The 24,597-nt window shown below is 52.5% G+C and overlaps 1 protein-coding gene across 15 annotated transcripts in view; it reads left to right on the top strand.

Moving 5' to 3' along the window:
• Positions 1 to 24,597, top strand: part of ACOT11 (acyl-CoA thioesterase 11) — a 101,658-nt gene that overhangs the window by 39,499 nt on the left and 37,562 nt on the right. For 3 of the 15 annotated variants that reach the window (XM_074005949.1, XM_045370532.3, XM_005543275.5), the window contains exons 2-15: positions 1,037 to 1,244; positions 2,217 to 2,286; positions 9,296 to 9,356; positions 10,708 to 10,806; positions 11,289 to 11,424; positions 13,950 to 14,106; positions 15,894 to 16,013; positions 17,843 to 17,987; positions 19,233 to 19,288; positions 20,428 to 20,494; positions 20,891 to 20,974; positions 21,550 to 21,683; positions 23,621 to 23,752; positions 24,428 to 24,554. In XM_074005949.1, coding sequence (XP_073862050.1) covers positions 1,037 to 1,244; positions 2,217 to 2,286; positions 9,296 to 9,356; positions 10,708 to 10,806; positions 11,289 to 11,424; positions 13,950 to 14,106; positions 15,894 to 16,013; positions 17,843 to 17,987; positions 19,233 to 19,288; positions 20,428 to 20,494; positions 20,891 to 20,974; positions 21,550 to 21,683; positions 23,621 to 23,752; positions 24,428 to 24,554 — 1,596 coding nt within the window. Of the gene's footprint in view, positions 1 to 1,036; positions 1,245 to 2,216; positions 2,287 to 9,092; positions 9,357 to 10,707; positions 10,807 to 11,288; positions 11,425 to 13,949; positions 14,107 to 15,893; positions 16,014 to 17,842; positions 17,988 to 19,232; positions 19,289 to 20,427; positions 20,495 to 20,661; positions 20,975 to 21,549; positions 21,684 to 23,620; positions 23,753 to 24,427; positions 24,555 to 24,597 lie in introns of all 15 variants that reach the window. The other 12 variants (XR_012419812.1, XR_012419814.1, XM_074005965.1 and 9 more) reach the window with 8 other exon arrangements.

The following is a 24,597-nucleotide window of genomic DNA, read 5'->3' as shown; positions in this document are numbered from 1 at the left end:
CAGCTGAGCTTTGTCACTTACTTGGGCTCCTCATCTGTAGGATGAGGATAATAATGCATCTGTCTCATAGGTTTGTTGTGAGGATAAAATTGGATTAGTACACATATAGTGCTTGTAAAAATATGTGACACCTAAGTGCTATATAAACATTAGTGGCAACTGTCATCACCACCACACAATTGGCATTGGCCATGAGAATCGGAACCCATATGCCTGTCCCTCCTCATTTTTCTCACACACGCAGGTGTGCCCAGCTCTTGAGTTCATGGTCTACTTAGGGATGGCAGGCTGCTAGCCCCTTCCCTCTTCCTCCCTTCCAAAGGACTGATGGGCACACCCCACCTCTTCTGCCTGCAGAGTAAGACATGCTGGCTCCAAGCAGAAACCCCGGCTCTAATTCATGAGTTGGAGAATTTTCTCAGCCAGTTTTCCAGCTGGCAGCTGCTGTACCCAGCCCTGGATCAGACAGCTGGTCAGTGACTGCCCACGGCCCTCCCCGTCAATAGATCCAAGTGCTAGACATTAGCAGGCCACAGAGGCTGTCCTGATGGCCTCTGAAGATGGAGGGAGCCCAAGAAAGGAGCCCTTTGGGGATGAAATCAGAGCAGCTTCTTGAAACACTGTATTAGGAACAGTTCCCTGGGCTTGACCGCTAAGGAGCTCTCTAGGCCTCCCTGCACCGAGAGGGGACTCTTTCCAGAACGAAGGTAAATCTAAGGCAACACTTTAAAAAGTTGGCCCAGGAGCTGAAACGAGGACTGACTTCTCCGCATGGTTTTGTCTCCACCGCCCCACTCGGGTGCAAGGCCGTGTTCATGTGCAGTTCTTGGCCAAAAGGAAACTTGGCAGAAGCAGCATCCACAGATTCCCTGGGATCCAAGACCATGGGCTGCAGGGTGGTGACCACTCTCTCGTTGGGGTCTGGTGGGAGGTGGCTCTAGGTACTCTCTTTCCCCCAGACCCTGAGTTCTCAGGGCTGGACAGACCTGGGAGACCTTGCAGCAAGCAGACCTCTCTGTCCCCATCTGTCCCCCAGGGGTTGGCCTCTGTGTTCTCCAGTCGCACATCCCGGAAGTCAGCCTCACGTGCAGGGAACGACAGTGCCATGGCAGACGGCGAAGGATACCGGAACCCCACGGAGGTGCAGATGAGCCAGCTGGTACTGCCCTGCCACACCAACCAACGCGGCGAGCTGAGTGTCGGGCAGCTGCTCAAGTGGATTGACACCACGGCCTGCCTGTCCGGTGAGGCTGCGCTCCTCATGGCTCCCCACCTGCCCCTCAGGCCCATAGCAGGGGCTGTGCTTTCAGAGATGGTCACTGTCCACCTAAGTGCCACACTTGTTTCTCATCTTGGCCTTTGCTCATGCTGGTCCATCTGTCTGAAATGCCCTTTCCGACGTCTCGACGCTCAGCACAGCCCACCTCTCTCTTACTCAGACCCCCTCAGCCCTGAGTGTTGGTCCCAGGCCCTAAGTCCCTGCCTCAACACAGTGCGGCCTTTCACATGGCTGCTTCAGATTGGCTCGGAGATGCTGTTGAGCAAAGCCCATGACTGCCTGCCTTGCGGCGCTCCTTCCCTTGAGTTGAGGTGCACCAGACCAAGCCCATTTCATTTCATTCCTTTTGTTGCACCGGTGTTCTCCAACCCACAGAGCTCACAGCCTGGTGGGGTGGGGGTGAGGGACAGGCACGTGACCTGACTGTCCCCCAGCACTGTTTCAGAGGCCCTGACCCAGGCCTGGGGGCAGGGAAGGGATTCCTGAAGGGCTAAGGCACCTGAGTGGAGTCCTGAGGGTGAGAATGACTCAGGCAGGGAACAGGTGGTTGAAGGGACGGGGGCTCCAGAAGGCTGAGAAGCAGGCCAGTGTGGCATGATCACTCATTCAACAGCTACTTACTGAGTGTATACTATGTGCCAGACACTGTTCCAGGACTGGGGTACTGCAATGAACAAGACAGGCAAAAATCCTCGTCCTCAAGTAATTTACACTCTAGTGGGAGGAAGAGAAAATAGACATGAAAAGCAGATATACAGAAAAGGGTCAAGGGTGGTGTCCATGGTGAGGGAGCGTAAGGAAGGGTGGTGGCAGGATGTGGTGGGAGTTGTGGCCTTGACTTGGGCGGCTGGAGAAGCCTCTTGAGGAGGTACCATCTGAGCAGAAGCCTGTAGTGGGGGGAGGCTACTAATGTCTGGCTTTCTTCTCCTGACACCAGCGGAGAGGCACGCTGGCTGCCCCTGTGTCACAGCTTCCATGGATGACATCTATTTTGAGCACACCATTAGGTAAGTAGCCCCTCTGCGTTAGGGTCCTCTGGTCTCTCTCCCATCAGCCTGGGGCCCGTGCTCCTGACTCCCTGCCTGGTCAGCCTGTGTGCTGCCTGGAGCCTGACTCAACTGACTGAAAATGAGATGGGGGCAGCCTCTGGGGAAGCATGAACACCTCTGCAATGTTTCTGGGGGCTAGGAGTTGACCGGCTGTTCAGTGCGGTGGGTGGGTGGGTGTTCCCTCAGCCAGGGTGTGGCCGAGATAGCATTGTGGGGTGCTGCGTGACTTTGGGGAAGTCAATCTCTCTCTCTGGGCCTCAGTTTTCTCATCTGCAAAATGGAAGGGGTTAGACTTAATCAGTGAATGCCTTTTTGAGCTTGGGCATTCTCTTTGGGTCCTTGGTCATTGGGCTATAGGGAGGCCCCTAGACAAGGTGCGTTGGCCAAGTCTGAACCAGAAGCTTGGGCCATCAACCTCTGCTCACATACTTCCAGGGATGAGGAGCTCAGTACCTCAATAACAAAGTAGCCTTTTTTCTTTCTTTTTTTTGGAGAAGGAGTCTCCCTCTGTCACCCAGGCTGGAATGCAATGACATGATCTTGGTTCACTACAATCTCTGCCTCCCAGGTTTAAGCAATTCTTGTGCCTCAGCCTCATGAGTAGCTGGGATTACAGGTGCCTGCCACAAGGCCCAGCTAATTTTTTTGTATTTTTAGTAGAGTCGGGGTTTCACCATGTTGGCCAGGCTGGTCTCGATCTCCTGACCTTAGGTGATCCACTCGCCCTGGCCTCCCAAAGCACTGGGATTACAGGCATGAGCCACCGCACCTGGCCTTTTCTTTTCTTTTTTTTTTTATGGCTGTACAGAATAGAAGAATATTCATCACACACACTGGGCTTTGCCTCCCCATAGCTTTGCCCATAGATCCTGCTTCTGGGATCCAAGGAGCAGGCTGAGCCCTTGGCTCAGGACAGGCTGCAGGGCCACACACAGAGCTCTTGTCTCTGGACCTGATCCTAAACTCATTAGCACTACTAGGATGTCAAGTGCCAAGGGCTTATTTGGGACTCACTGGGTGCTCAGTGTGTCACCATTAAGGAAGAAGACTGGCCAGTCTCTGTACTCACTCATTCAGTCGTCAGTCATTCCCTCACCACACACTTAACATTAGATGAGCACCTTTTCCGGACCAGGGGCCTTGCTGAGACTGGGCATGCAAAGTCCGCTGGAGCACAGCCTCTTCCCCGGAACTCCCAATCTTCAGGGAAGGCAGATGTAGGAACGTTATTCAATTCGCAGTGAGAAGTTCTGTGCAATAATGGGCTCTGGGCCAGGTGGGGTGGCTCACGCCTGTAATCTCAGCACTTTGGGAAGCCTAGGCAGGTAGATCACGAGGTCAGGAGTTCAAGACCAGCCTGGCCAACATGGTGAAACCCCATCTTTACTGAAAATACAAAAACTAGCCGGGTTTGGTGGTGGGCACCTGTATCCGAGTAGCTGAGGCAGAGAATTGCTTGAATCTGGGAGGTGGAGGTTGCAGTGAGCTGAGGTCACACCACTGCACTCCAGCCTGCCAGCTTGGGCGAGAGGGCGAGCGAGCGAGCCTCTGTCTCAAAAAAAAAGGGCTCTGCTTTGTAATTTTTTTTCGTTGTTGAGACAGAGTCTTGCTCTGTTGCCCAAGCTGGAGTGCAATGATGTGATCTTGGCTCACTGCAACCTCCACCTCCCGGGTTCAAGTGATTCTCCTGCCTCAGCCTCTTGAGTAGCTGGGATTACAGGTGTGTGACACCACACCCAGCTAAGTTTTGTATTTTTAGGAGAGACATGGTTTCACCATGTTGGCTAAGCTGGTCTCGAACTCCTGACCTCAAGTGATCTGCTTGCCTTGGACTCCCAACGTGCTGGGATTACAGGCGTGAGCCACCCTGCCTGGCCTTCTTTGTAATACCTTTTATTTTAGAATAGTTCTAAATTCATGAAAACATTGTATCTCTAAAGATAGTACCAGGCCGGGTGCAGTGGCTTGTGCCCGTAATCCGAGAACTTTGGGAGGCTGAGACAGGCAGATTACTTGAGCTCAGGAGTTTGAGACCAGCTGGGCAACATGGCAAAAACCCTGTCTCTACCAAAAATTAGCTGGGCATGGTGATATACACCTGTGGTCCCAGCTACTTGGGAGGCTGAGGTGGGAGGATCACTTGAGCCTGGGATGTAGAGGTTGCAATGAGCCAAGATCACACCACTGCACTCCAACTTGGGTAACACAGTGAGACCCCATCTCAGGCTAAATAAAAAAATAAAAATAAAGATAGTACAGAGAGTTCCCATATACCCCACACCCAGGTGCCCCATGATTCACATCTTACATTTGTAGGGTACCTTTGTCACAATTACTGCACCAATACTGATACATTATTTTGATACCTTTTAAAATATATTAACTTATTTGATCCTCAAAACAATACTATGTGGTCAAAGCTATTAGTATCCTCATTTTACAGATGAGGAAACTGAGGCACAGAGAAACGAAGTACCTTGTTGAAGGTGGTACATCTAATGGAGGACCCAGGATAGGCAGTATGGCCCCAGAGCCCTTGCTCTTAACCAGTGGGCTGTATTTCCTATATGTCTGGGGGTAGGTGTTGTGGCACTGAGGGTAGTCAAGGGGGGACTTCCTGGAGGAGGCATTTGAGCTGGCTTCAGTACTGTCAGCTCTGTACATAGTGATACTTTGAAGCCAGTGGAGCTGTGTCTGGGCCAGCTCCAGGTTCCCGTAGCCAGCACAAGTTCTTTTACTTAGGGGAGCAAGGAATAGAGAGGGCTAGGGGTACATGCACGATGGCTGGACCTGCTGCAGGGCACAGCGGAGTGAAGGTGAATCTGGGCGGAGGAGGCTGTGGGTGGAAGGGAAAGCCAGAGAGGATGCCGGGAAGAAGGACAAGCTGAGGAGGGGCCTGGAGCATGGTTGGTGGCCAGGGAAGGCCTGGACACACCTGAGGAAAGATTAAGAAGTTTTTTTGTTTCTTTGTTTCTGCTTTTGCCACTTAAAAATATTTCCAAATGTATCTCTAAGGGCTAAGAACTCTTTTTATATTTATTTATTTATTTATTTTTTGAGATGGAGTCTTGCTCTGTCACCCAGGCTGGAGTGCAGTGGCGCAATTTTGGCTCACTGCAACCTCTGCCTCCAGGTTCAAGCAATTCTGTCTGAGTGTACCGAGTAGGTGGGATTACTGGTGCCCGCCACCAAGCTGGGCTAATTTTTGTATTTTTATTAGAGATGTGGTTTCACCATATTGGTCAGGCTGGCCTTGAATTCCTGACCTCAGGTGATCTGCTTACCTTGGCCTCCCAAAGTGATGGGATTACAGGTGTGAGCCACCATACCTGGCCCTCTTTTTTTTTTTTTTGAGAGAGGGATTCTTTTTAAACAAAACCTTAACATTAACATCATTACCACATCTAAAAAATTAACAATAATTTTCACCAACATCACTAGTCAGTGTTCAAATGCCCAAACTGTCTCATGAATTTGTTATTATTTTGTTTGCTTTGCAGTTATTTATTTTTTCAAGATGGAGCATTGCTCTGTTGCCCAGGCTAGGATGCAGTGGCACCATCATAGCTCAATGTGGCCCTGAACTTCTGGGCTTAAGCGATCCTTCCACCTTAGCCTCCCTAGTAGCCGGGACTACAGGCATGTGGCACCATACCTGGCTAATTAAATTTTATTTTGTTATTATTATTTTGTTTTTGTAGAGACGTGGTGTTGGTCTCACTATGTTGATCAGGCTGGTCTCAAATTCCTAACTTCAAGTGATTCTCCCACCTCTGCCTTCTAAAGTATTAAGATAACAGGCATGAGCCACCACACCCAGCCTGCAGTTATTTTTTTATTCAAGTCAAGATGCAAATAATTGTAATTGGTTGCTTCTTAAAAAAACTCTATAGGGAGGCCGAGGCCGGCGGATCATGAGATCAGGAGATCGAGACCATCCTGGCTAACATGGTGAAACTCCATCTCTACTAAAAATACAAAAAATTTGCCAGGCATGGTGGCGGGCGCCTGTAGTCCCAGCTCCTCGGGAGGCTAAGACAGGAGAATGGCATGAACCTGGGAGGCAGAGCTTGCAGTGAGCTGAGATAGTGCCACTGCACTCCAGCCTGGGCGACAGAGTGAGACTCTGTCTCAAAAAAAACCCCAAAAAACCAAAAAACTCTATAGATACCCACCAATCCTCCACCAGCTCTCTGGCACGCTCCGTCTCTCTCTCAAAATGTATTTGTTGAGGAAAGCTGGCCATTTGACCTCTAGAGTCCTTCATCATCTGGGTTTTCTGTTTGAATTTCTGTGGTACAATTAACATGTTCCTCTGTCTCCTAAGAGTAAATTGGTCCTAGGGAAGGTCTTGATGGAGGTCAGATTTGTTTATAGGGGGTTGCTTGTCTGCATTGTGAAGAACACCTGGAGGGGTGTCTGGGAACTCCGGGGCCCCTGAGGAGGCTGGGCAGTGGCCCTGGGGAGGGATACGATTTGGGCCTGAGCTGTGGGGACAGAGGGCAGTCAGGAAGGAGGAGGAGCTTAGCAACCTAGATGGGTGTCTGGTTGACTTTGGGGGAAGGTAGAGAGAGAAGGAGGGAGAGGAGGAAAAATCACAAATTCCTCTCAGCACCAGAGAAAATAGACTTTTATTTTTATTTGGGGGACCACAGAAATTTTTTGCCCTAATGTTTGATCATGAAAGCTTTCAAACATATAGAAAAGTTGAATAGTACAATGATCACCACCACTGAGACCCAATAATTAACATTTTTCTAAATTTGCTTTATCTATGTATGGACAAATAAATAAATACATATACTTTTTTTCTTGTTAAGAGACAAAGTCTCACTCCGTCACCCAGGCTGGAATGCAGTGGTGCAATCTTGACTCATGGCAACCTCTGCCTCCTGGGTTCAAGCGATTCTTGTGACTCAGCCTCCCAAGTAGCTGGAATTACAGGTGTGCCCTACCATGCTTGGCTTATTTATTTATTCATTTATTTTTATAGTTTTAGTAGAGTTTCATCATGTTGGCTAGGCTGGTCTCGAACATCTGAACTCAGGTGATCTGCCTGCCTTGGCCTCCCTAAGTGCTGGGATTACAGATGTAATATATATACACTTTCTCTCTCTCTCTCTGCTAAATGATTTGAAAGTGAGATGCAGACATCGTGATGCTTCATCTGTCACTATGTCAGCATAGATCTCCTAAAAATGACCTTCCCCTCCGTGATCATTAGTGTTACTAAAAAAATGAACAGGAATCATATCAACAAATGTCTGGCAAATGTGAGCTTGTGGTATTTATTGAGCTCCTGCTGTAGGCCAGGCCTGGTGCTTGGCTGAGTCCCACTGTCTCTCACTTGACCCTCAGAACCACAGGCAGTACTTTACACAGGAGGAAAGGGACTCAGAGAGGCAAAGTGACTCACCCAAGTTCACACAGCTCTGTAGTGTGATGGTCAAGGTGGAGCTTGACTGGAACGCAGGCCTGTGTGGCCATTCCCACTGCGTTCATGGTGGCCCCTTGACCAGCAGGCCCCTTGGAATGGACCATTCCTAGACTTGGCCAGGAGACTGTCATTTGAGAAAGAAGTCGGCATGGCACTCTCCATGTTCATGAGCCAAGGCTGACGAACCTTGAAAGTGAAAGGACCTGCTGGAGATCACACAACCATTGAATGGGGCCAGCCTTTAGCCTCCTGCCCCTCCTCCCCACAGTCCATCAGCTGGGCACCCTCTGCCGCCTCCATGAGGCACGGCCCAGGCTAGGAGGCTCGCCTGGGGATTCATTTGGATGTGGGGATCATTCTAGAAGGACAGGTTGCAACTGGAAAGAGTGGGGCTGGTGCAGTCAACAGAGTCAGTCTGGAAGCCTGGTGCTGCCAGTTTTTAGCTTGGTGACCTTGGGCAAATGACTTCACCTCTCTAATGCTCAGTTTCTCCTAAACCTACCTGCCAAGCTTATTCTGAGGCTCCAATGGGGCAGTGCACAGTGCCTGGCACCTAGCAGGCATTCTTTAAATGTTTCCATTTCTCTCCCCGCCCTTTGTTTATAGCATCTTGCCCTCACTAGACATTCAGTACATGTGGAATGCGTTAATTCAGTCAGCTACCCTTTATGGGACACCTACCCTGTGCCATGTGCTAGGCCTTGGAGAGTCAATGGGGAGCAAAACACATGGCCCTTACCCTAGTAGAGCTTAAGAATTGTGGGGGACTTGGCCGGGCGCGGTGGCTCAAGCCTGTAATCCCAGCACTTTGGGAGGCCGAGACGGGTGGATCACGAGGTCAGGAGATCGAGACCATCCTGGCTAACACGGTGAAACCCCATCTCTACTAAAAAATACAAAAAACTAGCCGGGCGAGGTGGCGGGCGCCTGTAGTCCCAGCTACTCAGGAGGCTGAGGCAGGAGAATGGCGTAAACCCGGGAGGCGGAGCTTGCAGTGAGCTGAGATCCGGCCACTGCACTCCAGCCTGGGCGACAGAGCAAGACTCCGTCTCAAAAAAAAAAAAAAAAAAAAAAAAAAGAATTGTGGGGGACAGAGGTCAGTCTGCCAGGAGAGTGCTGCAGGGTGGGCCTCTGCAGGGCCTCTGTTGGTGGGTGGGCCTCTGCAGGGCCTCTGTTGGTGGGTGGGCCACTGCAGGGCAGGGAGGGCTCCCCTGAGGAGGGGACCACTGAGCCAAGTGCAGAAAGAAGCACAGGCATTAATTGGACAATAGGGAGTAGGGAACGGGGGAGCAGATGAGTGCAATCATGCTACTTCTCTCTGCCTCAGCTTCCCCATCTGTGAAATGGGGTGCTGACACTATCTTGCTGGCTGGCTTTGAGGACTTGGTGACATCGCAGATGTGAATATGCCCTGCAAACCATGAAGTTCTCCTGCCAGCTCCCCACAAGAGAGGCGCTGCAAGTATCTGAGGCCCCTGTTCCTCACTCTGGCCCCTCTGGAAGGCTCACCTCCTGCTTTCCTCTCCCCAGTGTTGGACAAGTGGTGAATATCAAGGCCAAGGTGAACCGGGCCTTCAACTCCAGCATGGAGGTGTGTGGGGTGGGCACTGCTTGGGAGTGGGTGCGTGGGTGGGTCCTCTACCTCCTCTATCCATTCTTCTCCCTGCAGCCCAGGGCCACTCACCCTCGCAGGGCCCTGATTAGAACAGCAGAGTTCTGTAATGATTGGCAGAGCAAGGGGAATCCCAAGGATCTTCCTGTTCCAAATCCCGTAACACAGACAGGAAAATCGAGGCCCGGGAGGGGAAGGGACTTGTCCCAGGTCACTGAGCTACACAGATTCCAGCATGTGACTTGACTTCCAGGCCCCTGAGTCTTCACATCCAGCCTCCGCAGCCTAGTGTTTGTGGGAATGGAGGGAAGGCAGCAGGAGCACCTGATTTTGGAGGAGGAGCTGGGGCAGGAGCGTGCTGGGTTGGCCCATGAGCTTGCCTCCCACAGCCCGTCTCCACATCTGCAAAAGGGAACGTGATTCCTATGTGGCAGGGTTGTCGAGTTAATGGACTGCTGGTGATGCCCAGGGCTCTGTGAGCTGCGGGGGAGGGCTCTATTTCCTGCCTATAGACTTCAGGCCCAGGCAACTTCACCAGCTGGGCCCGTGGTTCCTGACGGAGCACTGAGGCTGGGTGACGTAGTCCTGAGTATGCCTCTGGGTACCCCATAAATGCTCAGGTACTCCCAGGTGCCTGTTCTTGATCTTTTATTTTTATTTTTATTATTTTTTTGAGATGAGGTCTTACTCTGTCACCCAAGCTGGAGTGCAGTGGTGCAATCATAGCTCGCTGTAACCTCGAACTCCTGGGCTTTAGCAATATTCCTGCCTCAGCCTCCTGAGTAGCTGGGACTACAGACATGCGCCACCACACCCAGCTAATTTGTGTGTGTGTGTGTGTGTGTGTTTTTTTCTTTTTTTTTTTTTTTTCAGAGACAGGAGTCTCACTGTGTTGCCCTGGCTTGTTTTGAACTCCTGGCCTCAAGTGATCCTTCCACTGCAGCCTCCCAAAATTCTAGGATGACAGGCCATTGAGACTGGCCTATCCTTTAAATGTAGCCAACATTCTACCTATAGTAAGCCCTGTTGTAGACATAGTCTCATTTTAATCCTCTCAACAATCCCACAAGGGTAGGTCTGATCACTCCTACCTTGTAGATGAGGAAACTGAGTCCCAGAGAAGGGAAGTGTTTTGCCCAAGGTTTCCTGGGGACCCAAGGGCAGAGTCAAAACCTACCTCAGATCTCTGGCCTCCCAGACCTGGTAGGTGGTGCAGAAACTCCGGAGGCCTGGGCTGGGCTGGGACTTGCTGTCTGGCGGAGCTGCGGGCCTTCTCGCTGGTGAGTGCAATGTTGTCCCTCATTCCTTCGCCCTTACTGTTCCTCTCCAGGTGGGCATCCAGGTGGCCTCGGAGGACCTGTGCTCTGAGAAGCAGTGGAATGTGTGCAAGGCCTTGGCCACCTTCGTGGCCCACCGAGAGATCACTAAGGTAACTGGGTGCACCTGGCTGCTGGACGCTGCTCAGTGACCTGGGCACCTGCCATGGCAAGTCTGGATCAGGGTGGTGAGGTTGGGGGTTGGCAGAGGGGATGGGGAGGGACACAGCAGGAATCCACAGCTCCCAGAGGAAGGCCCACCCCCCATTGCATTCGGACCCCCAGCCACCTCCCTACTCCTTTCCCCCACCTCTCCCTGTGCTTCTCCAGCAAAGATTCTTCTGGTCTCACCATTCTGCATGTCCTACAGTGACACTCCCTATCCTCTGAGCCTTTGCCCAAGGAAGGGACCTAGGTGGGAGCTAGAGGATGAATATGTGTCAGGTCATCGTGGAGGCAGGAAGCCTTGGAACTGAGCAGCAGCCCAGGCCTGCCGTGTGCTAGCCTTGGGCATGGGATGGTGCTGGGGACAGGCCCTTGTGCTATTTCAGGAGACTTGCCCTGAGTATCCCCCACCCTGTCCCCTGGCCGACAGGTGAAGCTGAAGCAGATCACGCCACGGACAGAGGAGGAGAAGATGGAGCACAGTGTGGCGGCCGAGCGCCGGCGCATGCGCCTTGTCTATGCGGACACCATCAAGGATCTCCTGGCCAACTGCGCCATTCAGGACGGTGAGCAGCTGCCAGCCGTGCATGGGGAGGGTAGCTGGAGTCCTGCATGGCCTCTCTGCCCCGGGCCCCCACTGGGCAGAGGCAGGAAGGGAGGCTCCGGGGACTTCCACCCACTGGTGGCCCTGGGCCTCTCTAGCCCTCTTGGTCCCGAGGTCTCCTCTAGGGAAAGGGAGTGTTTGGGCCTCTCTACCAGCTCCCAGGAACCATGAAGCTGCAGTTAGGTCATGTGGAAATCCCTTTTTTGTCCACAAAACACATTTGGGTCTCCAGAAGCCAAGGTGTTTGGGAAGATAGTATCGAGCTACACCTTGAAGACTCTGTAGGATTTTTAAAAAAGCATATATATATGCTTATGTATATGCATCTATAAAAAAAGCATATATAGGCCGGGCGCAATGGCTTATGCCTGTAATCCCAGCACTTTGGGAGGCCGAAGTGGGTGGGTTGCCTGAGGTCAGGAGTTCAAGACCAGCCTGGCCAACATGGTGAAACCCCGTCTCTACTAAAAATACAAAATTAGCTGGGTGTGGTGGCAGGCACCTGTAATCCCAGCTACTTGGGAGGCTGAGGCAGGAGAATCGCTTGAACCTGGGAGGTGGAGGTTGCAATGAGCCGAGATTGTGCCATTGCACTCCAGCCTGGGCAAAAAGAGCAAAACTCTGTCTCAAAAAATAAAATAAAATAAAATAAAAAGCATATAAAAAACATACGTAAAAAGCATATATATATGCTTATGTATATGTGTGTGTATATAAAGATATAAAATAAAAAGCAAGACTCCTTTCTATCCCAGAATCTAGGTCCTCTCCCCAGAAGCAACTACTATTACCCATTTTAGGGTATCTTTCCAGAAGTATTCCCTGCATATCTAAGCATAGCATGTATTATTTAGCCCCTGAAAAGGGGCATTCAGTACATACTGTTCTGTATCTTGTAGTTCCCCTTAGAAATATATCTTGGGGGTTGTTCTATACCAGTACAGAAAGATCTACTTTGGATTGGGTGGGATTTTGACAGGTGGGATATAAGGAAGGGTTCTTGACAGAGGGCACAACCTGGGCAAAGGCCCAGAGGGGAGACCTTGGACTTGTTTACTCATCTCCAGAATGTTCAAATTTGGGTCTTCCTTGAAACCAAAAGCAGGCGACTTTAGGAGAAAATCTCCTCGGAGTGGGGAGAGAGCAGGCAGAACTTGCAAAGCCCAGTGGAAGCAGCAAGCTGTGCCCTGAGTTCCACGTGCCCTGGTTATGCTGGGCTTGGAGGCTGGAGCTGGGGAGGCCCAGCTCTTCCTACAGTCATCAAGTCCCCCTTGATCCATCCATCCCCTTGCAGCCTTCCTAAATATCTTCTGTCCTAACAGCCCTCCCACCTAAGAATCAGCTCAAGTGCCTTTGCCTGGCACTGGGCCTTCTGGCTGGCCACTCAGCTTCACTGGGTACTGTCTCTTGACCCACTGCTAAGCCACAGGCCCCATTGCCCTGTGAATACCCTCCCCGTCCTGTCTCCAGACCTTGGCTCAGGCCACCCTCAACTTCCCCTCCTGTCTGCCCTGACCCTGTCTGTGGCATCTCTGAGAGTCTGCAAGCCAAGCCAAGGGCAATGCCAGCTCTTTGATGGACCCTCCCTGAAGAAATCTCTCCATGGGAGATGGGAGACAAATGACACCACCTTGGATTTGGTGGAGCATGCCAGCATCTGCTGCCCTGAAGCCCAAGGCCCCATTCACTGCCTGGCCTCTCCTACTAAGGATATCCTAATGCCGTTGCTGCCAAGGATACCAGGGCAGAGGGCGGGGAAAACCTGTCCTTTTTGAGAGCATATTTACTGGAGCCAAGCACTTTGTGATTATTATTATTTTTTGAGACAGAATCTCACTCTGTCACCCAGGCTGGAATGTAGTGGTGTGATCTCGGCTCACTGCAACCTCTGCCTCCCAGGTTCAAGTGATTCTCATGGCCCAGCCTCCAGAGTAGCTGGGATTATAGGCGCCTGCCACTATGCCCAGCTAATTTTTTTGTGTTTTAGTAGAGACAGAGTTTCGCCATGTTGGCCAGGCTGGTCTCGAACTCCTGGCCTCAAGTGATCTACCCGCCTTGGCCTCCCAAAGTGCTGGGATTACAGGCATGAGCTATTACGACTGGCCTTGAGTCAAGCACTTTGTGACAACAATAACATTTCATCTTCACACAGTCCTGTTGGGTCAGCGTTCACATCTGCCTTTACAAATGAGGCAACTGAGGCTCAGAGGGATTACTCGATTTGCCCACTGCCATGCAGGCAGTCTGGAGTGGAGCTGAGACTCAGACCAGCTGTCTTGTCTCAGAGCTGGTGATGGGTCCACGGCACTGAATGGGCTCATCTCTCACCCAGGGCCACCCTCTGCCTCATGTGCACTTGGTGCCGAATAAATAAAAGAACCTGAGTGGGGTGGAGTGGTGGGGGTCTCCGGGCTGCCTGTGGGGAGGGGCTGCCCTTGGGAATGTTCTCACCTCCCCGCTTCCCTCCCTCACCCCATCCCTGGTCAGATCTGGAGAGCAGAGACTGCAGCCACATGGTGCCGGCCGAGAAGACTCGTGTGGAGAGCGTGGAGCTGGTCCTGCCTCCCCATGCCAATCACCAGGGCAACACCTTTGGGGGCCAGATCATGGCCTGGATGGAGAATGTGGCCACCATTGCAGCCAGGTGAGGGCAGAATGTACTGCCTCTGCCTCCCCTCCTTTCTCCTCCTCCTCCCCTTGGCCACCTCCCTCTGGAGGGGAAACCCCAGCTTAGGGTTGGCATTCAAGGCTTCAGAAGCTTGGCTGTTCCAAATCAGATAAAGAATTTTTGTGAACTGACTATTTCTTGTTCTACTCAAAAAGCTCTCATCTTTTACGTGGGAAACAACAGCTCTCTTGGCCTGGCACTAGATCCTCCCCTTGATCTGGCCCTACCTGTACTCCTTCTAGTATCTATGTTCCCTTCACATCAAGCCATTTGCTGCTCTGTGTTGCCATCCTCCACTTTCCCAGCCCCTGCCTTTGCCCCTGGTGTAGGCTCCTGCTGTGTTTCCCCTACTCTTCTTTGTCTGCTAATATCCTGCCCACTTCCTCCATAAAGCCATCTCTCACTGTTCCCTTCCTCCAAGGGGTGAAAATTGTTTTCTCTCCTATAACCTCTGTGCCTGTCTGGGGCTTGTTCTACCCTAAATATCAGGGTGTTTTTTATAGTTATGGTAACTGACCTTCACTAATTGACACTCTCACACCTCCATGACTTTGCTTTTGCTGTTCCCTTTACCAGGAGTGCCCTTCCCAACCCATGCCCTTCCCAGCCAGGCGGATTCCTCCTTATTCTTTAGAGCCTGGCTTCGATGGCCCCTCTTCCAGTTTAACCTGTGGGAGACAGTGCATAAGCAATGCTCTTTTGGGCAGCCTTGGCTATAAGTGCAGGAAGATCCCAGAGGAGGGTAAGAGGCTGATGGTCAGGGAAGGCTGCCTGGAGGAAGAACACTTCAGCTGGGCCTTGAATGCCAAGTAGCTTTGGGTTAGGGGAGGGCTTCTAGATAGTAGGAACAGCAGCTACCAAGGTGTAAAAGTTGGAAGGAAAATGGGAAAGGGGTTTACCCCAAACCCGGCTTTCTTCTGTCTCCTCAAACTTGGCTCCTTTCCCACCATGCATAGACCTCAGTATTCTAAGCTATGAAATGAGACTTCAGTTCTGTGCCTCTGAGCAGAACTGCCACTGGTTTGGGTGGCAGTAGGTGGATCAGAATGTGTAGTTCCAGGCTGGGTCTGGGGATGGGACTAGGGTAGAAGGCCGGCCCAAGCTGGCCTAGTGTGGTGGCTCATGCCTGTAATCCCAGCACTTTGGGAAGCCGAGGCCACTTGAGGTCAGGAGTTCAAGACCAGGTTGGCAACGAGGTAAAACCTCATCTCTACTAAAAATACAAAAATTAGCCAGGTGTGGTGGTGTGTGCCTGTAGTCTCAGTTACTTGGGAGGCTGAGATGGGAGAGTTGCTTGAACCCGGAAGGTGGAGGTTAGAGTGAGCCAAGATGCACCAATGCATTCCAGCCTGGGCAACAGAATGAAACCCTGTCTCAAAAAAAAAAAAAAAAAGGCCGGGTGCAGTGGCTCATGCCTGTAATCCCAGCACTTTGGGAAGCCAAGGTGGGTAGATCACCTGAGGTCAGGAGTTTGCAACCATCCTGGCCAACATGGTGAAACCCCGTCTCTACTAAAAATACAAAAAATTAGCCGGACATGGTGGTGGACGCCTGTAATCCCAGCTACTCAGGAGGCTGAGGCAGGAGAATTGCTTGAACCTAAGAGGCAGACGTTACAGTGAGCCGATACTATGCCATTGCACTCCAGCCTGGGCAATAAGAGTGAAACGCCGTCTCAAAAAAAAAAAAAAAAAAACCTGGCCCAAACTAGTGGCTAAAGCACTGAGGGCATTCCTTCTGTCTCCCCCTCCAAACCTCCTCAGTCGGCTCTGCCGTGCCCACCCTACGCTGAAGGCCATTGAGATGTTCCACTTCCGAGGCCCGTCCCAGGTCGGCGACCGTCTGGTGCTCAAAGCCATCGTGAACAATGCCTTCAAACATAGGTGAGGGTCTGGGATGGGCGCGGCCAGGGCCATTCGGGGCTGAGGGCTCTTTCTGACCCTAGAAAGGACCCTACTGCAAACCGTCCAGGAGCCCTTTGGCCTGCAGACAGGGTCTAAATCCTCGCCCGGCTCCTGGGTTCCTTCACTGTCTCTGAAATTCAGCTTTGATGTTCCCTTCTTGGAAGCCTTCCCTGGCTCCCAGTCCTGCCTATCCCTGGCTGGGTCAGGGACCCCTCCTGTGGGATCCCCTAGCCCCTGTCTCCCACTGTCTCCCATCAGTGTCTCTGTCCCTCTCCTTGGCTCCTGGCTCCAGGCCTGGACCGCTATATGCTCAGATCACAGGGCCACTTCTTGCCAGTGTTTGGTTGTTTATCAAACCCTTTCCCACACATTTCCTAAAACAATTAGTCTACAGAGTCGTTGCCTTTGCGATGAATTCTGATACCTACTCCCATGAAAACTGACTTTAAATAAGTAAATTTTTTGAGAATTTCAGAGATCATTATTTAATCATTAAAAGTGAGGGATCAGAGCCAGGCTGCCGGGTTCGAGTTTGGCTCCACCTCTTACTGGCTCTGTGACCTTGGGAAGCAACTTAACCCCCCTGAGTCTTGGTTCTTTCACCTATAAAATGGGGCTCATCACAATGACCTCAGAGTTATGAGGATTCAATGAGCTGTTGCTAGTAGAATGCCAGAGAAAATGTCCAGTAAAGATCAGCCATTGTGGCTGCTCTTACTATTACTGTTGTTATTTGCAGTCTGACTTCACACATTCTGCCGTGGTGCAGGGGAAAAGCCCTTTCGTAGGAGCTGTGAAGCCTGGTTTTTAGCAGATTCCAGGAATCTGGAATCCTTGGAAAAATTATTGCCCAGTTCTAGGCCTTGGTTTCCCCATCTATATAATGTCCACATTCTGCAATTATAGAACTTCCCAAGTGAGGGGGAATGGTGGTGGCTATTTTATAATTAATAAAGATGGTAAGTGACTGGGTGCAGTGACTCATGCCTGTAATCCCAGCACTTTAGGAGGCCGAGGCAGGCAGATCACTTGAGGCTCAGAGTTCAAGACTAGCCTGGCCAACATGGCGAAACCCCGTCTCTATTAAATAAACAAAAAATGAGCCACATGTGGTGGCACACACCTGTAATCCCAGCTACTTGGGAGGCTGAGGCACAAGAATCCCTTGAACCCAGGAGGCAGAGGTTTCAGTGAGCCGAGATTGTGCCACTGCACCCCAGCCTGGGTGACAGAATGAGACTGTCTCAAAAAACAAATAAAGGAATAAAGAAATAAAGATGGTAAGATACACATGAATAGCAGCAACTGAGCTGTTGGAAGCCAGGCTGCCACAGCACTTGTAAATATGCACATGATGAACATTTTCTAATTAGGCCGTGCACCTCCACCTCCTGGTTTATGTCCTCATGCCCCTTCGCGGTTTATGATGGCATATTTATACCTTTGCTTTCTTGTTGGTTGCCTCCTCCCCTGGCCGTTAGCCCACGAGGCATGGACTAGATGGGTTTATTCACTCCCGCATCCTCACAGGGCTGGACACACACAGGAGGTGCTCTGTAAACATTAGTGGAGGGTGTGGTCCCAGGTATCCTGTCATTGGGACTCTGATCCAGGTTGCTGGAAGAACTGCAGGAGTGTGTGTGCATACGTGTGTGAGTATGTGTGTGCATGCGTGTGTGTGCATGCATGTGTGTGTATGTGTGTGCATGCATGTGTGTGTATGTGTGTGTGTGAGTGTGTGTGTTGGGGAGGAGGCATGGCCCATGGGAAGGTCTGTCCAGGTTGGAAGCCGCACTCTTTCCCCTCAGCATGGAGGTGGGCGTATGTGTGGAGGCCTATCGCCAGCAGGCTGAGACCCACCGGCGCCACATCAACAGTGCCTTTATGACCTTTGTGGTCCTGGACGCAGATGACCAGCCCCAGCTGCTGCCTTGGATTCGGCCCCAGCCCGGGGTAAGTGGGACCAGCGCCCTGCCCCACCAGCAGCTCCCCTCCCCTCCCTCTCTGCCTGCCAGCCCCCTGCAGCCTAGAGGCGTGAGGGGCCCACCCTACCCCTGTGCTGGGGCACGGCCAGCTCTGAGTGTCCTGGCTGTGAGCCCCGGGATGCCCCTTGTGCAGGGCGGGCTTGTTCTGCCTGACAGAACTTGGAATATGTGTGGGTCTGGCTCGAGGTTGGGGATTAATGGACTGTCATGAGCCACAGGGTTGGGAGAGTACTGGCTTTGGAGTCAGATGTGGGTTGGAACCTCGCCTCTACCACATTCAAGTGATGTCCCCTTGAGCTTTCAGTCCCCATGTGTAAAATGGGTGCGTCTGCAGTCCCTGCCTCACAGGACTGTGGGGCGATAGATGCAGTACTGACTCCATGCCTGGCTGCGTCCTGGGAGCGGTTAGGAGGATGGTGAAAGCGACGCAAGGGGCACGGGAAGACAGTCAGGAGCCTGGTGCAAAGGTCCTCTCTAACAAAATGCTCCCTGTGCCTCCTGTGGGCCAGGCCTTGGAGAGGCCGCTCCCTCCCTCGGGGGAGGTCCCCTGCCTTCCAGAGCCTAGTGTGAGCTGTGGAGTTGGGCAGAGCCTCGGGATCGGGAGCTGGGGGTCACAGCCACAGCCGCTTCCCAGGCATTTTCTGTGTCGTGCTTGGGACTGGGGGGCGTTAGATGTGGTGGTAAAGAGGGTGGGCTTGAGGCAGGCCACTGGGGTGCTGATCCTGGCCTCGGCCCTTACCCCTGTGGCCTTGGCAAGCCCTCACCCTTCGTTGTCTCAGGTTCCTCCTCTGTAGAATGGACACAGCACTAGCCCCAGCCTCGGAGGGTTGTTTTAGGGATTTGGTGCAATTCCGCATGGAAAGGCCTTGAAAAGAGTGGCTGGTGTGTAGCAAGTGCTCAATAAATGTGGACTGTCATTACCATTGTAAGGGGCCTGTAAGGATCCCCATTTTACAGAGGAGGAAACTGAGGTCTGGCCAGGGGAGATGGTGTTCCCAGGAGAATCAGAGTTTGAGGGGAGCTGGGGCTACAGCTTAGTTTCCCACTTTCCTGGCCAGGAGGTTTTGATTCCAGCTGCCCCAGTGACACCTGAACTCCACGTTAGGGCTGCAGGATCTCCTTGGGCCCTGGGGGATGGAGAGGGGACAGGACAGAGGGTTGGGGTAGCTGGTTACTCCTCTCACAGCACAGCCTATCCCGACTTCTTCCCCAGGATGGCGAGCGGCGGTACCGAGAGGCCAGTGCCAGAAAGAAGATCCGCCTAGACAGGTGAGCAGGGGCTGAGTAGTGGGCAGAACGCTCCACTGACCCCAGGGTGCTCGCTTTTCTTCAGAGCTGCCTGTGCGCTGGGCCCTGGGCCAGGCCCTTTTCATCCTCTCGTTTCGGTCTCATTACACAGCTATCTTCTGGCCTGTTGTACAGGCGAGGATGCTGGGGACAGAGGGGTTAGGTGGCTTGCCCAGGGACACACAAATAGCATCAGCAGAGTCAGAATTTGAACCTGCCGATTTTAAATCCTGTGTTCTTCCCATTGATTCTGATGCCCACTTGGCAGATGAAGAAACATTCAGAGAGGAGATGCAGTTGTTCAAGAGGTACAGCCACTTTGGGAGGCTGAGGCAGGCAGATCCTCTGAGGTCAGGAGTTCGAGACCAGCCTGGCCAACATGGCAAAACCCCGTGTCTACTAAAAATACAAAAATTAGCTGGGCATGGTGGTGGGCGCATGTAGTCCCAGTGCACCTATAGTCAGGAGGCTGAGGCTGAGATAAGATAATCGCTTGAACCAGGAGGTGGAGGTTGTAGTGAGCCGAGATTGTGCCATTGCACTCCAGCCTGGGCAACAGAGCAAGACTCCGTCTCAAAATCAATCAATCAATCAATCAATCAATCAATCAATCAGTCAATCAATCCAGGTGTGTCTCACTCTGCTGTGAAAGCATTTACGGACTTTGGAGGCTATAAGCACACCAGGGATCACAAGCTGTTGTTAATAAGAAAGCGTGCATCTATAGCATTTACTGAGCATCTACTGTGTGCCAGGCACTATTCTCCTTGTGATGACCCCTGAGGCAGGGGTGACTGCTGATCCCATTTCACAGATGAGGACACAGCAGCATTAGGGTGAGGTCAGTCAGCCAGGATGTGGGGTGTGGGGACCGAGCCTTAGACGCCACACCCTTCCTTGCTGGCTTGCTCCCGCCTCCGAGTTTTCCCTGGTGTAGGAGCCGAGCTGGTGTGCTCTCAGCTGCTGTGTCCTGTGTGACCATCCAGCCTCCCTAGACAGACAGGAGTCTCCCCCTCTGTCAGGCTCAGCACAGGGCCTAGCACACAGTAGGCCTGCAGTAGAGTCTGTGGAAAGTGCTGGACGTCCAGGGGACCCAGGTTGTCATCTTCCCTCCTTCCCAGGAAGTACATTGTGTCCTGTAAGCAGACAGAGGTGCCCCTCTCCGTCCCCTGGGACCCTAGCAACCAGGTAAGGCCCTCTGCTCCAAGGGAACAGTCTTCAGACCCACTGGGGCCCCCACCCTTCCCTGCCTGTCAGAACGGGTTTGGGGGAAGGCCGGGGAGAACAGAATATGAATGACACACCTCATGGTTGCTACCGTTAGCAAAGAGCTTGCCTGTGTCCATATTTGGCAGGTGGAAGCGGAGACCTTGAGAGGCAGAGCAGCTTGTCCAGGGTCACACAGTGGGTCTAGCCAAGCCCAGGACTGGACCTCCCTTCCCAAAGTCCAGGACTCTTTCCTCAGCACTGCCCCCCATGCCCCCCATTCATGGTCCAGGTTCCTCTTTGGCACACCCTTGGCCTCGGCTCAGGGGCCTTGGAGGAAGGGGGCATGGTAGTGGTAGCACCTGTGTGCTCCTCCAGGTATACCTGAGCTACAATAACGTCTCCTCCCTGAGGATGCTCGTGGCCAAGGACAACTGGGTGCTGTCCTCGGAGATCAATCAGGTAGCTGACCCCACCCACCCAATTTTCCTTTCTCCTCTGAACCAGAGGTGGCTGATGGCAAGCAACAAGAACTCTCCTATACCACTTATGTCAAAAAAGGATCTCTTCAAAGAATTGGGTGAGATCAAGAAACCAGTCCAGTTATGGAAACGTACCCACCTCTGCAGGGCCTGGAGTTGAGAACCCCTAGATCCTTCTCTCCTGCCTGCCCCACTTCCTGTTCTCAGCCACTCAGGTCTGCTCCTGTCTGACCAGGCACTTCCTCTCTGTTCTTCTGCAGTGATCGCTGCAGGGATGGGGGCAGCCAACAGGCACGGGCTTACAGGAGACCTAAGCTCTGCCAGCTGCCTGTGCCCTTGGACAAGCCGCCTCCTGCCTGTGACGCTAGGGCTTGGATTCTCAGCACAAATGTGCTGAATTCATGGGGATGCAGCTGAGACTCAGAGAGGCTGAGCTGTGTATTCACAGTCACACAGCAAGTCAGCCATAGCCCTGAGCTTCCAGCCTCAGCCTCCAGCATCCCCATCAGTCCACTCCACCACCCAGCAAATGAGGCTGCCCTGTGTCCCATGCAGGTCCGCCTGTACACTCTGGAGGATGACAAGTTCCTCTCCTTCCACATGGAGATGGTCGTGCATGTGGATGCAGCCCAGGCCTTCCTGCTGCTCTCGGACCTGCGTCGGAGGCCAGAGTGGGACAAGCACTACCGGTGAGGGGCCAGGGTGAGGGCAGGGCAGTGTCCCTTCTCCAGCCTGATGAGGGAGAGGGTGTCTCCTTCTGCAGGTCATCCTCCATGATGCTCTGCCCTGCTGGCCATTAGCAGGGGCTGGCAGTGGGTTGGAGTTCCATGTTGGGTGGGGGGTCAGGGTCGTGGGTATTTTGAGCCCTTAGGGAAGAGACTGAGCATGGAATTGGAGCTGGAGGCTTGAGTTGAAGTCCTGCTTCTGTCCCAACCAGCTGTGTGATGCTGGATAAGTCAAAGTCACTTCCTTTCTGGCTTCAGTTTCTCTCTTCTTAAAACGCATGCTTTTTAAGAAGAGTGGGTCATGGATTCACACTGAGAGATACTGATTTTCAAACCATGTGCTCTGGAGTTCTGTGTTTCCAAAGGGGCTTCCAGAACTGCTTGGGGTGGAGTCAGAAGGCTGAAGGGTGAGTGGGATATAGCATGGCCAGTTTGCTGAACTTACTAAGTTTGCTGATTTTCCTCACAAATATGTTATTTTTGAATATAATGAATGATTATGAATAGAAATATATTATTCCTTTACATACATTTGTTCCTCCAAATTTGTTAATTGTTCGGCTGACAATCTTCTCGAATTTAGTCAAGGAAGATAAATATGTTCTTAGGAAAATAGCAAAATTTGTGTTTTTCAAGTCCCCTTAAAGTCATTTTCTATTCTGCCAACACCCTGGCTTGGGGGGGTTATTTGATAATCGCTTGTTATGAGGAGCCTACATTCTGGAGGATTTCCATAAGGAGGTTCTGTGTGTTTGGAAACTCAGTGTGCCGGTCGTTTGGCGAATTGTATTTTGACAAACTGGCCTTCCCCTTCCTACCCCATCTGTCTTCTCCCGAGCAGGCTTGTAGCTCTTTATACACGGGCTTCCTGCTGAAGGTTTCTTTGCAAAAAGGGCCATGTTGCCTTAAAAATCCCTGGCCCAGCTGACTCAGGCCTGCTGGTTGTCCCCTTCCAGAAGGCAGAGAGGTGATGTGGTGGTGGGTGTTGTGTAGGGGGAGGGCGGTTGTACATGTGATAGGTGGGCTTCTTAGAGGGAGGCTGGGGTGGGCCTTGAAGGCCAGACCAAATCTTGATACTTGATCGGATTTGTGGGGGAGTGGCCTGAGGGGAAAGAGAGCCCCTAGTTTCTTCCCCATACCCTGCCTACTGCTGAGTACGGGCAGGGGATTGGGGAGGAAGAGGTGGGTCTGGACATGGCCATGTCTGCCTCTGTGTGGGTGTCCTTGTGTGGATGCACGTGTAGATATGAACCTGTGTATGCCCATGCATGTATGTGTCAGGTGCCTGGGCCTGGGGATACATCTCTGCCACCTGATAGCCTGAACACACCCCAGCCCTGCTTCCTTATTAGCTCTGTGGCCGTGGGCAGGTTATCTTCCTCATCTATGAGATGGGAACACTAAAAGTGTCTACAGCATGGGGCTGTTATGGAGATTAAGCAACACATGTAAAGCACTTAGAACAGCACCTGGCACTCAGTGGGCGCTCAGTAAATATTAAGAACAACTGCTAAATCATCACACATCCTTGTGGTGTCTGTACCTGCGCAGACATGTACAGACACACGTGGGTCTCTCTGTATACTGGTGTCTGTCCATGTGCCTGTGCACATATGACCATGTGTGTTCATGTATGTGCACATCTTTGTTCCCGTGTCTGTGTGTATGTGTTCATTTACTTGCATGCACATCTACGTGTGCCTGTGTGTACACACGCACATGTGTGTCCATCTTGACTGGGCCTTGCTGCCTTCCTGCTGGTCCCTGCTGAGCAGTACGGGGGGTGACATCCCACCACAGAAGCTGCTCAGGCACTGCACTGTGGCAGGGCCTGGGCAGACCGGCTGCCTACATGGGAGCTGGAAGCTTCCTGGGGCCCTGAGATCCCGACCTCCCCACAGGAGCGTGGAGCTAGTGCAGCAGGTGGACGAGGACGATGCCATCTACCACGTCACCAGCCCTGCCCTTGGAGGTCACACAAAGCCACAGGACTTCGTGATCCTGGCCTCGAGGCGGAAGCCTTGTGACAATGGGTGTGTGCCTATCTGCTGTGGGGTGGGAGACACAACTGGACGGAGTGGTAGGGTGGCCGCATCTCCCTCCCAGGGAAGGCCATCAGCCTGGAGCCAGAGCTCTGCTTCCCATTGGCTGTGGGGCCCCAGGCACCACTAGACTTTTCTGGGCTGCTGTGGCTTTACCATGGGTAAAATGGGGGACAGGGGCACACGCTTCCCTTCTTGTCACATTCCCTACAGCAGGGCTGCCCTTGCCCAGGGTGGCTCAGGCTGCCTCGATGCAGGCCTTGGACAGGATATTTCTCGGGTGGCCACGTCCTTGGCCTCCTCCCTCTAACAGCCCTGTGTGGGCTGGAGGGCCTAAACATCTCTTCTGCTGGAGAGACAGGGACAGAAAAAAAATCCCAAAGCCCACGAGTCTTCCCCTGAGCGTTGGAGTAGAGTGACTTTTCCAGAAAGTCCACCGTGGAGGCAGGTTGGCTCCTGGTGAATTTGGTGCTAACCCACAGGTGCCTCCTCCCTCCAGCCTGGCCCTGAGCCCCGCATCGGGGCTTTAAGAGTCGATGTGCCTTGCATCCCCTGGTGAGGAATCTGTGCCAGAGGGGGCAGGGTCTGGGCTTTGGTTGGGCGGAACAGGCCCCCACTTTCTTCTGTGGCTGACCCCTGTCCCCTTGCTACCCTTCCTTCACTCAGGGACCCCTATGTCATCGCGCTGAGGTCGGTCACGCTGCCCACACACCGAGAGACGCCAGAGTACAGACGCGGAGAGACCCTCTGCTCAGGCTTCTGCTTCTGGCGCGAGGGGGACCAGCTGACCAAGGTGAGGCCGGTCCCCCTCACCACGCCCCCAGCCTGGCTCCACC

This window comes from Macaca fascicularis, chromosome 1, assembly GCF_037993035.2.
Source record: "Macaca fascicularis isolate 582-1 chromosome 1, T2T-MFA8v1.1".
Lineage (NCBI taxonomy): Eukaryota > Metazoa > Chordata > Mammalia > Primates > Cercopithecidae > Macaca > Macaca fascicularis.
The sequence above is the reverse complement of the archived record's forward strand: the minus strand, read 5'-3'. Positions and strand labels throughout refer to the sequence as shown.